We start from the raw sequence: 18,105 nt of genomic DNA, 5'->3' as shown, positions 1-18,105 counted from the left end.
TCCCTGCTCGGCTACTGTTTTCTTTCTCAGCCAGCAACCCTCGCCCAACTCTTGCTGTCGTGGCCCATCAGATCTGATTTCGAATAGGAGCCCTTGTAGATGAATGAGTCCAAGTTCTTTTTCAATCATGGCTCTGTTTTCTCTCTCTCTCTCTCTCAAGAAATGATCTAATTTTATTTTAAATTTTATAATTTTCTATCGCAAACTGTTTAAATAATTTATTTTATTTAGTTGTTTTTACGTGTGATTTTAAAGTGCGTAACCTTTATGACTTCATCGTGGTTGGGGCAGAACACAGAGAGAATTGCCATATTCTCACAAAAAATTTATATTAAAATAAATTCATAAAATAACGTGATTTAATATAACACATATAATATATAATATGGAGTCACGTTATTTGTGAAATTTCTGTGACTATAACTTTTCTAACACAAATGATGTATGTACTCCAGTTGTGAAAAGCTAATTGGTATATAATTAAAGATGTGAAACATTATTACATACAGCTCATGTATCTCGTAGACTTATTTTATGTTCATATATAGTATATTATATACAGCTGTATCTTGTTGACTTGTTTTATATATGTTCGTTCCTTTATGAATAGATTATATATTGTATCTCTCGATCGGGACTGAAGAATTATTCCTTTAGGTCCAATTTTAAATTATGTACTGTAGATGAAGATTTTGGCCCCCAAGTCCTCGGTGAATGATGTATGTCAGCATTTAAGAAAAAGGGATAAACGTCTATAAGGTTCAAAACAATTCCGGATATTGATGGGGGAATGTATATAATATAGAATAAATATAGATAGAAGCTACTATTAAGAACATCTATTTTATACACATAATATAGCATCATCTAGACTACACATCTCCCTAAGTGAGTGTTAGGAATAAACAACTAGAAGTAGCTACGTAACGATTGCAAAATGTGTACTGTTATAATGACTTCTTTCTAACATTAGTCTATAATATATAAAGATATATAGGAAAAGAGTGAAGTAACCTAGCTAGCTTGTCGTTTTTGTCCTATAAACTGGGAGTTTTTTTAAAGGGATCATCAAATCAAGGTACATGGTTAGGTGGGAAACAGCAGAATCTGATTACCCAAGTTGATACCTACACGCAGAATCCTTAACTTAATTTATTATTCTACCATAATGTTTGTATTATATATATATATATAATGCATGCACAGATGAATTGAGAATATTATATTGGGCGGGCTAAAGTTAAGGCCGGGAGGAGGGGCCACGTTGTTGCGCGTGGAGAAACTCTAGAATTATCTATCCCAAGATGACCTTTCCAAGAGCCAAACAACAAGCTAGCTAGGAGGGCCAAATACATATGGTTGCTCTTTGGCTCACCCTGAAAGCTGCGGACGCTCGCATACCCTCTCGGATGCGGCGGTTGCCAAAATAACCTTTTGGTTTACTTGGTCATGCATGCATGAGCTCTCTCTCTCACGTTACCAGGTCCACATGTGAGCATCCTTTTAAATAAGACATGCATCAATATTATTGTACGTATAAACCAATTAGCCATGGTCTCTAGTCGATATATGTACGTATACATGAATGCATGATAAACAAAGATCATTGATATTTCTGTTATGATATTTATAGGGTTTCGTTAATAATAAATTTATTGGATCGGTAAATAAGTTGATCTTGAATATGCACTCCAAACCAAGCTATTTCATGGGCTTCTGCCATTAACTTTACTCGTTGAAAATTCAACGTACACCACAGATCTGAGGTGGGACATGAGTATGGGCAGTCATTCATGGGAAGCCCCACTACTACATGATGAGGTTTAGATGAGAGAGAAGCAGCATCACGTTAGATGGAACCATTCGATCAATTAGATTCCCAAGCTAGCTCTACTTGACACATGAGATCACATGACTCCCAAGTATATTTGACAATAAACAAGGAAATTATTACCTTTCATAAAATATCGTGCTCAACATGAAACCCCCCATTGGATCAGAAATTCTACAAAGGGTAGAACTTAAGCTTTCCTTAGTTAAAGATAAACGATCGATAGAAAAGCTGCCTTAAAACAGAGTACAATTTAATCCAAAAAAGAATGCAGGATTACATGCAGTATATACAACCTCGCCTCACCTCATCATGATGACCTTCTGAACTTCTTTCTCCAATTATATCCTTTAAAAGAGCAGCAACGAATTCTTGATATCATAATTCATCTTCTCCAAGTTTGGCTGCACGGCGAACTGAATCATCGGCGGGGGCCCACATGCCAACGCCAAAGTATCCTCTGTTCCTTCTGGGATGTGCTCACGCAGAATACTCTCCGTGATAAATCCCACACTGTAATGCCACCCTTCCTTTATAGATTCTTGGACCACGTACCACACCTTTAATCTGTCATACTTCTCAGACCAAGCATCAAGCTCTTTTCTAAGCAAGATATCATCTTCGGTGCGATTCGCGTAGACCACATACATTTCTGTCTCGTCCTCCGGGTCCTTTAGAATCGCCTGAACCACTTGATATATGGGTGTGATCCCTGACCCACCCGCTACCATGGCTAGCTTCTTGGCAGACTTATGTTTTCCATGTACTAAAAAGTTCCCCCGGCCAGTATATTCTATGTGACCCAATGGACCCTTCACATCTAGAACCGAACCTAGAGGAAGTGAGTCTAGGTACTGTGACATGAGCCCTCCATTAGGGAACCTTGGATGCACGTTTTTGAAGTAAATCTTAACCACCAGATCAAAGTAACCGACTACATCGACGGTGCTCGCTGGAGTGTAAGCCCGCATGCACAGCTTCTCGTCTATGGTTGCGCACAAAAATATATGCTTCCCTACCGGTAAACCCAAAACCTGGTCATCGGATGGCAATCCAAACCGGAAGAGCCGTACGTCATGGGATATTGATCTTTTATCCACGAGCTTGCATTTGATTTTCTCACGCGGGACGAGCGCCACACTTCTTAGTGGCGCAGTCTCTTTGATGGGAGCAAGGTGGGATGTGTTCGACGCGCCATGCACTGAGCTGTTGGGCGAAGAGGTGTTCGAGTCGGAAGCATAACCCGTCGTGATCAGCTCGCCTATTCGATACTCCTCGAGCAATTTCTTGGCCTTGTCGGAGTGAATTGCTTCAAACTCTTCGGTGCAGTCAGTACCGGCATTGATGAGAATGCTGTCGGTACCACCGGGGTGATCGTTGAGGAACCGGGTACAATCATAGATGTGGCCGTGGACAATGATCCAAGCTGAATCGGCCGAGCTGTGCTTTTTTACCTCAGACATTGGGTACAAGTTTGAGGAAGTGTTCATGAAGGGTGATGAGACGCTCTTCTTAAGGGATGGGTTTGCTTCGGATGATTTCTCGAGGTGCTTTTCTTTGGCCATCCATCCACCGGACTGGTTTCCGGGAAGAGTTGGGTGCTCAAACACGATTCCAATCTCCCCCTTGTGTGGCTTGCACACATTTGTTTTTACCCGGAACCAGCAGTTGTTCATCATTCCCTGTTCATTAATGGAATACGAGTATAAATTATCAGTATACAACTCAAACCTAGCGGCATCTACGCTGATAGGCGTTGAAATGATTGGAAAATTAGTGACATGATAGTTCAATAGTTTCTCCTTTCTAAAATGCAACCGATATCTCGACTATCTATAAACTTGTCTCGTTGTTATTATGATTGCACCAACTTTTAAGCTGAGTTGCTAGCATTTTCACCTGGAAATATAAAAATCAAATATAGTCGGCCTAGAATCATTCACCAACAACGAATGAATAAAGGGTAAGAGACTCTAGATACGTAAAGCCTTTTTTTTTCTCTTTTTAATAGTTCGGTAGGGGTCCCAATATTGCAGTGATAGTGATATATTTGTTGGTTTGACAAAGCACAGAAACTCCACTCTTGAAGGGGCGGCAAGCAGGACGGATCCAATGTGATGGAATCAATGGTACTCGATCACTCTACTTTTCACGCAACCATTCGTAGAAAATTTACCAGAAGACCCGCCGACAACATCAAACTAGCCACTGAATCTCACACCAAGGCAAAAAAAGAAAAGAAAAGTGGACCACTAATTAAAAAGTGACAAGAATTTATGAGCGGCTCAAAGCAAAGGCAATGCAGAGAGAAAGGTATGGACGCACCATGACATTCCAAATGAGCTTCTCGGGCTGAGTGTTAAGGGCCTCATCCCAGGCTCGAACAGCAATCTCCTTGGTTCCAAGCAGGTCCAGCACCTCCACCTCCAACGACCAGAAGCACCAGCACCAATATTTGCCGTACTTGTTCGGCTTCTCCTGGTGGTCCAACGCGCACACCCGCCATGTCTCTCCACCGTCTATAGTGACCTCGACACGAGTCACTTTTCTCCCACCTCCTGGGTACGAATAAAATAAAAGAAATAATTAAATATTCCTGTTCAAAGCTCTCCCTATTCAAAGAAGGTAGACTTTTTTTATCTGGGTTAATTTATTACCCCGCCCCTGGTTTTAGAAACAAACCAACATCAAAAAAACATCGTTCCAAAAGATAATAATTATTAATAATTCCAAGTTCCAAGGAAATTGATGCAAAAGCCAAGTCTCTAAACAAAACAGATTCTCTTAGAAAAAGCGATGAGATCACAGAATATTTTTATATGCCACTCAATGATAATACAAGACCTGACCCATGCACGCGAGCAAAGCTACCGTCTTAAGGGTAACCAAAAGAGTTAAGATATTATAGGATCAAGAACTCACCGGAATATGCATAGCCCCTCAAAGTGTATGGCCTCTGCGTTGTCCACGAGTTTATCGGCAAGATCTCCTCGTGGCACGGCGTCGTCATCACAGAGTTTATGTTCAGCTCGTTAATAATGTACTCAGGCTTATACCACCAAGCTGCACAAACCCCAAATCATTTCACTTCTTGCCATTTCAAGATAAATTCCTAAAACTCACACAAGAAATTTGACTCACACGCTTCAATTGAAAAGCGTTTAGGAAAAATGGAAAGAAGATAAGCATATACAAACAAAGGCTATTTTCATTCCATGCTTTGAAAAAACTCGGTCAGAATCGTGCGCAAAAAGAGAGGCAAGGCACCTTCGGCGTTCGCTAGCTCTGCGTCAACGTGCGAAGGAAGTACTCTGTTGTCGTTGAAATGGTAGTAACTATCGGATTCTCGGGTCGTCACAATAATCCGCTTCAGCCATTTCACCATTCGCCCGCCTATGAATCCCGGAACGATCATCCTCACTGGGAATCCGTGGTCCGGCGCCAATTGCGCACCGTTTTGCATGTACGCCAACATGATGTCCCGCGACGGATCCATGGCGATCTCGTACTTGATACTGGTCCCGTACTTGGACCCACCGCCACCTGGCAATTCCTCAACCCCTTCGAAGCACACATTGAGTGCCCCGCGTTTGCGGCTCAAGATCCCACACCGCTTGAGCACATGGCGTAAAAGTACACCTCGCCACACCGAAGTGGAGATCCCTGCGGCGCCCCAGTTGAAACCGATGGTCTTCTTCACCATGTTCTGCTCTTTCCGTCTGTTTCCAGCGCAGACCAGCGTGACCGGGAATTCCCGGCTCTTAAACTCAGTGACGAGTTCGTCCATGGTGAACCGGCCAGGTCGCTTGACGAATCCGCAAACCTCGATGGTCCAGTCGTCCCACCTGGCCTTGGGCACCGGCCCGTGGTTGCGCACGTAGTGGAGTGGCACCGGGGTGATGAACCCGTGGTGCATAAGCCGGGTCAGTGGCGGTTCCGAGTTGAAGGGGTGCTTCCCCGTGAGCCGGACCATGGCGGGGTTGCGCTCCACCCAACTATCCGCCGTCGCCGAGTCTTGTGGGTCCAAGGTCGACTGCTCCAATTCGCGGTTACCTTTATCTACCATTTCTCTGAAATCGTTCGCATCTTCATCCTCGCTCGAAGAGTCTTCTGCCGTCACGACAGGCGAGTCGACAGACCGGTAGTTGTTGAGACCCGATTTGAAGGTAAGAACAACGTCGTTAACGGTGGGTTGGAGACGTGTAAACCGGCGGTTGTCTACGGAGGTTCCCATGAAGAGAAAGAGAAAGGAAAAAGTTTAATATTTTATCAAAAGATCAAAAGTGAGACGCTTTCTAGGAACCACTTCCTCTCCGAGTTTGCAGTGTAAAAGGAAGGTGATAATGGCAGAGCTATATATATAGGGGTCGTGAGGGGGATGCGTGGTACCTAAAACAAAATGGCCCACTCAGAGATAGCCAGCCGGGAGGGGTAATTGGGATGCCTTGCTATTTTTTTTTTAATTTTTTTTAAACTAATTAATTTATCCCACTCATCATTTATATATCATTAAAAATAAATAAATAAATAAATAAAATATATATAATGTGTGGTATAATTTTTTATTTTGTTTTTTTCGTCTCTCTCCAAATTGCCTACGTACGTTATTATTGGCAGCCCAATGATGGAGAGACATTGGGACTGGGGAGGGTGGTGGTGTCAGCCACATATAAGAGCATCACCATTCGATGGCTCCTTTGAATTTGAGTCATAACTGGCCACGAATATATTAAACAAACTAAATACAAAATACACACACATATATATATATATATATATATATATATATATATATATATATATACTAGCGGTTGGGCAATGTGCGAGGCACATTTGCCCCGTTGAAAAATAATTTATTTTGTAAAATATAAATATGTTTTGGATTAAAAAAAAAACATAATCATAAGTAAAATAAGTAGTATATAGAGAATTTTTTATGAACTTAATTTCTGCACCTAACAAGTGAAAAGAGATGTGAAGAATTTTTGTGATAGTGATAGTACTTCACTGCATAAATCGAAGCAATCCAACCGAAGAAAAAAAATTAGAAGTGGTAAAATGAAGGGTTGGATTTAAATCTTAAAAATTTTAATGTACCAGCAGCAGTCTCGTATTTCAAAAAACAACACACGTAGACATCATATCCTTATATATGAGTTGGATCGATGTATTAATAGTAGTGACATGGTTTGTGAATAGTAATATATAAAATTATTTGGATTAAGATGTTTTATTTGATTTTAGAAAATGAGAGAAAAAAAGTTAAAATAAAAATATTATAAAAATTAAAATATTATTGGAATATAATTTTTTTAATGTAGTTTTTGTTTTAAAATTTAAAAAATTTATATTTAAGAAAATTGTAATAATTAGATTAACAAATTAAAAAATATTTTATATTTAAATAATATTTTAAAAAATATATAAAAGTTTATGAAAACCTAAGAATCTATTAATCTCTTCCTCGAACTCAATAATTTTGTTTGGGAAGAGATAGATTGTCAATTCCCTCATGACCCAATGATATTGTAAATATTTTATTTTTTTAAAAATGTTTATGATGATTAAAAAAATACATGAAAAAAAGAAAAGAAAAATAAAAAAATGAAATACATATTCATGACATATTTTCAGGTTACTTTTTTATTAGTTGTAGCAGTTCTCTTTAGTTAATTAAGAATATTATCATATTTAAATTATGTTAAAACTCTAATTATTTATAGTTATACTTTTTTAAAAATATTTAACAAAATTTCATTATTTATTTAATGATGAAATATTAGTATTTTATAAATGGCTTGGTTATTTTGAAATTAGTGGTACTTGTGTAAAATCCTATATGGCATAAGATTTTCTAATTGATAAAAAAAAGCACGTTTGCCACATATGTCAAATTGAAGAAAAAAATAAAGTGTAATTTCAAATATTAAAATAGTCTAATGTATAAGAATAAAATTATTATTTATTTATGTTCATCATTTATTATGAAATTTAAATTATATTAAAAATTTAAATTAATTAGATAGTTTTTTTCTCTTAAAAATGTACAGTAAAATTTCATCATTTATTTAATGATAAAAAATTAGTATTTTATAAATTAAAGTTGATTTTTAGTATATGATATAATAAACAGTAATAAGATATGCGAAAAAACATGCGAAGAAAAAAAAAATAGCTTCTTTATTGATCATTTAAAACTCAAAAATCAATATTTTTTATACTTTTTCTTTCTTCCTCTCTCTCATTCCTTATGCACGATTGCGGTATTACGTCGCACATTAGTATTCACACGGACAAAAAAAAAAAAAATTTACTGTTCATCGTTCATCATACTGTCGATGCACAGTAATAAGATAAGATAAGATTTAAAAAAAAAAAAAAAAAAAAAAAAAAACGGCTGGTTTAGAATTACTGTTCACGATGAACAGTAATGAATAGTAACGTTTTATACGCACTTTTAAGTATAGGGCAGATATATATATATATCTTTATAAAAAAAATGAATTTTATTTTTAAAAAAATTATTATTTATAAGTGAAATTTACTTTTTTATAAAATATTTATATAAAATTTATTTATTTAAGACTTATATCTAATATTATGCATATATATATATTTATATCCACGCACTCACAAAAAGGATAAATTAGAGATATGAAATATGGAGGAATGCTATTCATCATTCTATACTATTAATTTTATATATTTTAAAATTTTTATTTTATTTTATTCTTAATAAATTAAGAGAATATATATTTATAATCATGAATTGTATAATTATCGTATAATTATTTTGAAAAAAATTAATAAAATATGAGATTCATATAAAAACAATTAATTTTTTAATAATAAAATCTATTTTTTTTCAAAACGATTATGTGATATTTACGTATTTTATTATTATATGTAAAATTATTCTTAAACTAATTAAAATTTTTTACTCATTATTTATATACTACGTACTTATTATGGACGTACGAGATACTATGGTAGAAATTATTGAGGTAATGTAGTTTGGGTACTCTACCGGCAGCTTCGGGTTGGAAATGGTACTGCTTCAAATAATATTGACGAAGAAAAGAGACGATCATCTTATACGTAATTATAAGATAGAAAAATGTTTTAACTATAAATAGATTATATAGATATATAAATTGATATTGATTGATATAGTATGTTAGATTGTAAAATTATTTTTATTGTAAAATAAATTTATTAATATATATATCATATGAAGTCATGTCAATTTATAAATTTTTTTTTATAAATTTTTTTTTTTTTGATTGTAGTACTTAATACTTATAGATCGGTGCCGTACTTAATCCTATTATAAACTTTTTTTAACGAGCTGCAACCTATATATATAGGTTATTATATGATAATTCTCTCGTTGTATCTACGTACCGAAAATTAATAATGTCGTGGGCCAAACAAACTTCATAATTGTGACCTTTGTAGGTCTTTTCCAAGATATCTATCCATGCATGCCGGCCAGGCCGGTGTTCGATCTGTACGTCTTTCTTGGTTATGAGCTACGTACGTACCATGTTCCAGCTTATAATATATATATATATATATATATATATATATATATATATATAAAAGCCAGCTAGCCATGATATTAATTTTCACAATCAATGCGATATATAGTTGCAAAAAAATTAAAAGGAAATTAGAGTTAGTAATATCAATATGGTTAATATATAAGATTGGAAGAGATCAGGTTTAGATTAATGATCCATTTCACACCATTGAGTTCACTGTAAACACTAACTGGATATTTATTGGTCAATATATAATGAATAATGATAAGGTTACTATCATATTACTACTCATCTATTATTATTATTTTTTTTTTAATTTTTTATTTTACTTAATGATTAAGGAAGTGAGTATTAATAAAATTATATATTTTTTTAATTTTTTTCTTAGAGGATGTTAAAACAATAGTTAAAAGAAAATAATAAAAAAAAACTAAAATACACTTGAGTAATAGGGTAGTAACTCTATCACTACTCATATATAATAAGATTCTCTATCCGGAAGACATGCAGAAAAGGCATGAGCCAGGAATAAATATTGATCCGATCGAAGTGATCGATCTCAATACATATAGTGTAATTCTATATATATATATATATATATATATATATATATATATAACCGCATACGTAAATATCGTGTAATCGCTTTGAAAAGAGTATGATCTACTATTAAAAAATTAATTTTTTGATGTGGTCTCATGTTTTATTCACTTTTTTCAAAACGATTACGCGACGGTTACACAATTTACGATTATATATATATCTTTTCTCATATATATATATAAATATATGGAAGATTTTCATAGAATTTTATAAAGTTTCACCAATATTTGATCACCATCTCAATGGATCGAATAGATTATATGTATTCTCATATTCTTGCTTACATTCGTAAACTCTTATCACAAGTATTAGACTAGACTAAAAAAACATATTCTCATATGATCGTTGTTAGATTAGACTAAAAACATATCATTCTGCAATATTTACGGTTGAAAATTTCAATGACCTGCGAATACGAATTAATATATTGCGCGCACACTACCACTCCTATTGAAAAATTCAATTATAGTAATTAAGTTGTTCGTAAAACATCGTCAAGTGGTAATTTAATTAATTATAGAATATCAAAGATATAATTAATCCAATTAATTCCAATATATATAATAATCAAATATTCTACCGTGTACTGAAAAAATCCCGCATAATTATTTAATTATGGAGATCACATGCATGCTCGTATCCAAATTAAGGTTCATAATTATAAGAAATTGATCATCATGTTCATTAATATTGTACGTAGGTATATATATATTGTACGTAGGTATATATATATATATATATATATATATATATAGGATCGATATAGGTTCTTTAAAATACTAAGTAATTAGAGATTAAACAGCTTTTTGTTCACCTTGAAGTTCTAGCTGCTAGCTATATACGGACGTCTGAACATTTGATTGGCATGATCAAGATCTGAACGTGCAAATTAACTAGAATATCTAAAAAACTTTGCATTAGTTTAAAAGCTAATAAATATTATATAGCACGCACCTCAACTCAGGTTCCTGAATTAATTAAGGTTTCACAAGTACTAGTACTCTTAAGACCAACATATGAGAAAACAGAATGTCGAAATTCTTATATGTTAGATATAACATATGTCGAATCTCTGGGTGATCATCTTCAAACTCGTATATTATATATATATATATATATATATATATATATATATCTTTATATATATAAAATGACTATCTAACATAAATTCTTGTTTTAACGATTTTTATTATTTTTCTATTAAAGTTAACACCGTTTGGCCTACTAAAAATGCTTGCAGTCAATAAGTTTTGTTTTAATATCCGGCCCCATGCATTAATTGAGGTTTTAGAGATCAGTAAGTAGTCATCTAAATATTATTTCTAACTTATTATTATTATTATTATATGCCCAACAAGCCCTTAAGATCAATTTTTAATACTGATTTGCATAAACATTTACAGTCCTATATACTTAATTAATAATGCTCACATTATGAAGAAAAAAAAATAATAACTATATATGATATATATATTGTCAATATTTATACATTGTACGTATATTATTTGATTTATTTATGACTAATGATGATCTTATATATGTATATATATTATATGCTTAATTAATAATGCTCAAATTATGAAGAAAAGAAATAATAATAAAAGAACTATATATCATGTATTGTACGTACAATATTTGATTTGTTTATTATTTTGCTGAAATTTAGATTTTTTTTAATCTTTTTTTAACATTGTATTTTCTTTTCCTAGACAAATAAGTGACTAATCTTGTTTTAACGATTTTTTATTTTTTTTTTGTTAAAATTAATGCCGTTCGTCTACAGGTATATTATCAAAGTGCAGTAATTAATTATATAGGTCAAGAAAAGTGAGCTACGGAGATAATCATTATGATTAGGATTAGGAATCCGAGTTTAGTTTTTGTGCCTCAAAAAGATCAAACTGCAACTCATCACGCGTATGTACATGTATGTATGTATATGATCATGATGAATTTCGTGTCCAATTAAGTTCTATCTATCTATCTTAGAAGAAACGTACGTAGGTCCACAAGAACTATCTAATGTATCTGTCAGTGATTGTAATTGAAGCTCCAATTGGACTTCTTTAAAACAACTATATGATGTACATGTCAGAATTATTTCCTACAAGTTGACAGAACATGCCCTCCCAAACTTAAAATTACCTGTCAGTGATTGTAATTAAAGCTTTAATTGTACTTTTTTAAAGTATCATAACGTTTAATTATTTATGAATTACATAAACGTTATATTGTTATTTAATTAACCGAAAATATTACATTTTTATTAATAAAAAATTAGCTCGTAACAAAAAAATTTAAATATAAACTAAGTAAACGTGCATTGCACGTTGCTTTCATCTAGTGTATATATATATATGTTAGATCCAAACTTATATAGCCTCAAATATATAATATATTAGACTCAAACTTATGGCCTCATATAATTAAGATGATCAATCTACGTTTTTTTAACATATATATATATAACCCTTTATAATTAACAACAATCCATCGATCTTGTCAATTCAATCTTATGAATTATTAATAGTACTATTTATCTTACATTTTATTATTGTCCATCACACTTTACTTTATTGATGTATATCTGCATCAATTACTTGATTTAATTAGGCGATAGACACTTTTAAAATATTTCACATAACAAATGCAATTACAGATACAAAATAAAGTATATACGAAGAACATCAATATTTCTCATGTAAATTATAATAAAAAATAAAATATTTAGTACTCCTCATGCAAAAACCTTTTCAAATAATGTTCTCGATCTCCTAATTAAGGACTTAATATATAACGACCTTGGCAATAATTAGTAGCTCATGAAGATCTATACATGATCTTCATAAGATGTATATCTCACTTGACTTACTTTTGGCTTTTACACCACTTTATATTATGTGTGTTTTAACCTAGTACGTATAATATATTTAGGAGCGCATGCAACAATATATAAATATATATATATATATATATATATATATATATATATATCTGTGTGTGTGTGTGTGTGTGTGTGTGTGTGTGTGTGTGTGGGTGTTTGATTCGGTTTGAGGTTTTAAAACAGTACTAAAATTCGACCAAAATACAATCAAATGGAAACCTAAGGTAATAAATAAAAGTAGATGATATATATGGATCTATAGTACTAATTAAGCACTCCCAATGGATGTTGTATAATACATTTTTTTCTAAAAATATAAAGAGATGCTGATCTCAAAACACCATCCATTGGATTCTCTATTTTGAAGATATTTTTACATTTTGCTACAGTACATTGCTAGATGTAGAAGATTATATTCATCAATGTAAACATATTTAATTAATTTCTCCTAGTACATTAGCATTTTTACATTAGCATGTCCACCCTTGCGTTTGGAAGAGACCTAAAGTTCTCATTTGTAGTGTATGAAGCTATAATTATTCAATTGGGTTTGATTACAAAACAAAATAAAACAAGAATATTTTCATTATATAATCTCTTCGTTTTATTTTTGAATCAATTTATATTTTAATTTAGCTTATAAATTTAGATTAATTTAAAATAGAATATAATTATATGATATTGTATATGAGGAAATATTGCAAATATCAAAATATATGAATATATTATTGATAGTTAGAACAAAATATTTTAAATGAATAAAAAAGATTAAAAAATATAATATTTAAATGATATGAAGAAAAAATAGATAAGCTGATGTATGACATATTATAAAAGTGAGTATGTAAAATAGAAAAAGTGAGTTTTAATGATATATTTTAAAAGATATGATGAAGAAGCCATTGGGAATGCTCTAAGTATTCCAATCAATTTAGGCAACAAGAGTTATAAGCTAGCGTGGCTAATTCTAGGGGTGTCAATATGTGACACGACCTATTAACCCAACACGAACACGACACGATAAAAGCGGGTTAGGGTTTACTCTTAACTGGTTCGGGTCAAAACGTGTTGACCCGTTAAGACACGATAGCTTAACGGGTTAATAACGGGTCAACATGTTATGACCCGTTATAACCCATTATAACCTGTTAAGAAAGTTAAAATTATAATTATACCCTTATACCTAAAAAATAAAATTTTTGGGATTTTAATTTCGATATTTTTATTATTTAGATTGTAATTTTGGACTTGTAGTTAGTTTTATATTTTTTATAGATATTGTGATTTTAACATTTATATAAAATTATACTAAACTTAACTAGATTAAAGAGGTTAATTTTGGGTTTGTGTCAATCCATTTACATAAATAGGTCAAAACGGGTTGACACGACACGACCCGTTATGTTATTGGGTCGTGTTAGGATTTGAGATTTTGACACGATAAGCTTAACGGGTCGGGTTAGGGTTGACCTATATAGTATAATATACATGTCTTGACACAACACGAACACGACCCGTTAACACGATTTGCACCCCTAGCTAATTCCCACTACCACAAAAGGGGCTTTTAATTATAATTAATGGGTTATTGGATAATTAGTACTTATATATAAGAGTAATGCTATATGTAATCGTAGAGTGCGTAAATGTTGTACAGTTATTTTGAAAAAGAGTAGGGTCTACTATTAAAAAATTAAGAATCGGGCTACTCTGGCTCGGTTTGACCGCATAGCACATTTTAAGTTTTTATTTTTTCTTTATTTTTCTTTTCATATTTTTTAATATATTTAAATATTTTTAAAAAATAAAAAAATATATTAATACATTTAAAATCACTTTCTTAATCATTAAGTGAAACGGTACACTTGAGCGGTAAGATAGAGGCGGTAGAGTAGGTTTTTTCAAAAATTAATTTCTTTTCATGTGAGTCTCGTATATATTCATTTTTTTAAAGTGATTGAGTGACGTTTACACACTCACGACTGCAACTATCATTTCTCTATATATATAATGCTTGTCATGACTAGTTTTTCTTTCAGAGATAAGTTTACATCTATTAATTTCATAATTCTACTCATCATTTCAATTTTATCATTCTTTCATCATTTCTTGATTTATTATTAGATGATTAGATTAAACTATTTATTATATCATTTAATGTTATATCATAAGATGATAAAAAAGTAGATGATGAATAGATATTTTTCTTATTAATTATATAGATAATTAACCCATCTGAAAGATTCACCATCATCCCATGAATGCATAATATATATGCTAATTGTCATCATCTCACATGAGATGGTCTGATCAGAGAATTAATTACTACTTATACGTACTGGACAAAGTAGAATTAAATAAGCAGAAAAGGACACCAAATGGGAATAGATCAAGTTGATAGAAAGCGGTCATCAAGTTGAGAGTACTGCAAATTGGTGGGTGGGTGGATGGAGGGGCACAGACAAAATTCGGGCGAAACCTGCGAAGTGGCGCATGGGAGCCTCCAATGGTCAATGCCCCAAAACAAACATGGGGCTGCTACGTACAATACCACTTAGCTATATAGAAAAGAAAGTGGAAATCAGGAGAGGATCTGAGGAGAGCTAGGGTCAGAAAACTCAACAACTGGGGTTAGGGTTATATGGCTGGTTAGAGTTAGGGACGCCATATCTGCACTTGGCTCTTCGTTGAACCCTGGAGCCACCTTTGATTTTTCTCTGCTACTTGACAAAAGAAAGAGGAGAAAAAAAAAACTATGGTCGATTTTCAAAGTTCAATAAGGTCCACAGATTTGAATTAAAGGCAGTTTTTGACAGATTTTTTTTTATTTAATTCCCAGTTAAAACCTGTTCCTCACATGAGTGATCTATGATATCTGAGAGAAATAGGCTGGAAAATCTGATCCAGCAATGTTTTGTTGATGTGACTCTAATTGATCGAAAAGAAGTTTTATATGTATGTAAAGATAATTATAGAAAGAAATTTGATAGATAAAACTTAAAAAATAAGGATGAGATTTGGATAATGAGTTGATATTTGAAATGAAATGAATTGAGATAAAAGTTAAAAGTTAAAAAAATTATTATTAAAATATTAATTTTTAATATTATTATTATTTTAAAATTTTAAAATATTAAATTATTAATTATATTTTATATAAAAATTTAAAAAATTATAAATTATACTAATTAAATATAATGAATTAAAATCAACATTGAATCCAAACGGCAACTACTTTACAACCAAAATCAAAATCAAAACGAGGCTTGATCAAAACATTTTTCAGATCATTAGTCTAGCCAACTTCACCTTAGAATAAATGATGATTTATAAACATTAATAATTAATATCAAGCAAATGTGCAATTTTTTTTTTTTTTTTTTTTTTGTATACGCCTAAGTTTGGAAATATGATTTTAAAGTTTAAGAAAAACTTAAATACAATTGCAGAAATAATAAAAAAATGAAAAATGTTTTACCTAAAAAAGTAAATTTAATTAAGTGGTTTTATTTATTTTTGGTTTTTTTTTTCTTACCTCATACATACATATATATTATATATATATATATATATATATATATGTGTGTGTGTGTGTGTACACACACCAAAAAAACAGCATCGATCTTATTTTGACCCTGTGGCACAAGTTTGCTCAGCTCTTGTGCTGGTTTATGAATTCTACCCATGATATGAAATTGATCAAAAGATTAGATATTATGATGTCCTAGCTAGTAATTCTCTTCGAGATTTGATGAATGGTAGAAATTCTGAAGCCCACCAAACATATATGATGAGAGTCACTGTATCAGATCATGACTCCGATTCGTTGAAACACTAATAATATATATATATATATATATATATATAGATAAAAACAAAGCCTCGGTTTCAAATCCAATGCAATCCTTTTCCATCATTTTTACGTACCCCAACTGGAGACCATTTTTTATTCTGCTTTTACTTTTCAAGTACATATTTCTCAGAATTTATTAATCTTGGTACTTGGTAGTTCTCCCCCATCGCTCTTCTTTTCTCTGATCTATTGGTGAAGTACTAGTTTATCTGTATCCTCTCTCTCTCTCTCTCTCTCTCTCTATATATATATATATTAATGCTTAGTACTTTTTTTTTGTAAGCATTTATGCTCTCCTGGATTCACACAACCTGCACAGATATTTTTGGTCGGATAGGTTCACCTTTTCCATTTAAAATCCCCAATAAAATCTTCCTGAAATCGATAGAACTAATTTCTTATGTATTCAACAATGATCTCAGCAGCCCATAAAAATAAATAAATAAATAAATCAAACCAACAACGACATCAATCCCCGCTCTGCAAACAACAAAATTTCACTGATTAAGAACATTTATATTGGTATATATACCTATAATTATATTTATAATTTTAAAATCTTTTATATTAACTTATATATATCTAAATATTTAACTAGTTATAAACAGTACTTATCTAAATTTAAATAATTATTATTCATTCTATAAAATATATTTTAATCATTATTTCTCTCTTCTCCCACTTTCTCTCTCATAATCTTTTTTTTTTCATCCTTCAACAACACAACAAATATTCACATACATATTCATTTTATTATTAAAATATATTATATATTTTTTTCATTTTATTATATTTTTAATATAATATATATAAATTATATTTTTTTATTATTATATTTGTATTATTAATGTCAAATATATCTAATAGATGTTAATTACAAAAAAAATATAAAAAATTGATTTTAACAAAAATTAAATTATTTTATCTTAAATATGCACAAGTCAATGTGAAAATTTTACTTAAATGACAAAATGATTATGTAAAAGAGATGATTTTACATATGCATATACATAAACCAATACTAATAATACTCAATTAAAATTCAATTTTTGGATGTATCGTTTAACGTGTCATGATAATTTGGAGGCATGCTAAGGGACTTATTATTTTTTAATATTAGATTTTATTTTTTATTTTTTAAAGAGAATGCATAAAATTTATATATTTAAAAATTATATCTAATAAAAAAATATGATCTAATATTAAAAAAAAATTTAATATAGATTCTAGATTTATTATTATTTTTTAAATTAAATACGTAAAATTTACGTACGGTACGTAAGACTGCAAGAATAATTTTTCTTGCTCTTTTCCATTTATAACTTTCACGCGTGCTTTGTTTCTTTTTCCTCTCCTCTATTGACATTCTCTAATTAATATATCATTTTCA

The 18,105-nt window shown here is 31.4% G+C and overlaps 1 protein-coding gene across 1 annotated transcript; it reads right to left on the bottom strand.

Moving 5' to 3' along the window:
- Positions 1 to 1,704: 1,704 nt before the first annotated feature.
- On the bottom strand, positions 1,705 to 6,158 carry LOC109012439 (nitrate reductase [NAD(P)H]-like). Its single transcript, XM_018994070.2, has 4 exons — positions 5,099 to 6,158; positions 4,754 to 4,894; positions 4,157 to 4,389; positions 1,705 to 3,513 (listed from the first exon to the last, which is right to left on the bottom strand). Exons 1-4 carry the CDS (start codon positions 6,063 to 6,065, stop codon positions 2,182 to 2,184), a joined length of 2,673 nt encoding a protein of 890 aa, XP_018849615.2. The 5' UTR covers positions 6,066 to 6,158; the 3' UTR covers positions 1,705 to 2,181.
- Positions 6,159 to 18,105: the final 11,947 nt, after the last annotated feature.

This window comes from Juglans regia, chromosome 16, assembly GCF_001411555.2.
Source record: "Juglans regia cultivar Chandler chromosome 16, Walnut 2.0, whole genome shotgun sequence".
NCBI lineage: Eukaryota > Viridiplantae > Streptophyta > Magnoliopsida > Fagales > Juglandaceae > Juglans > Juglans regia.
This window is presented reverse-complemented; position numbering and strand designations above follow the sequence as displayed.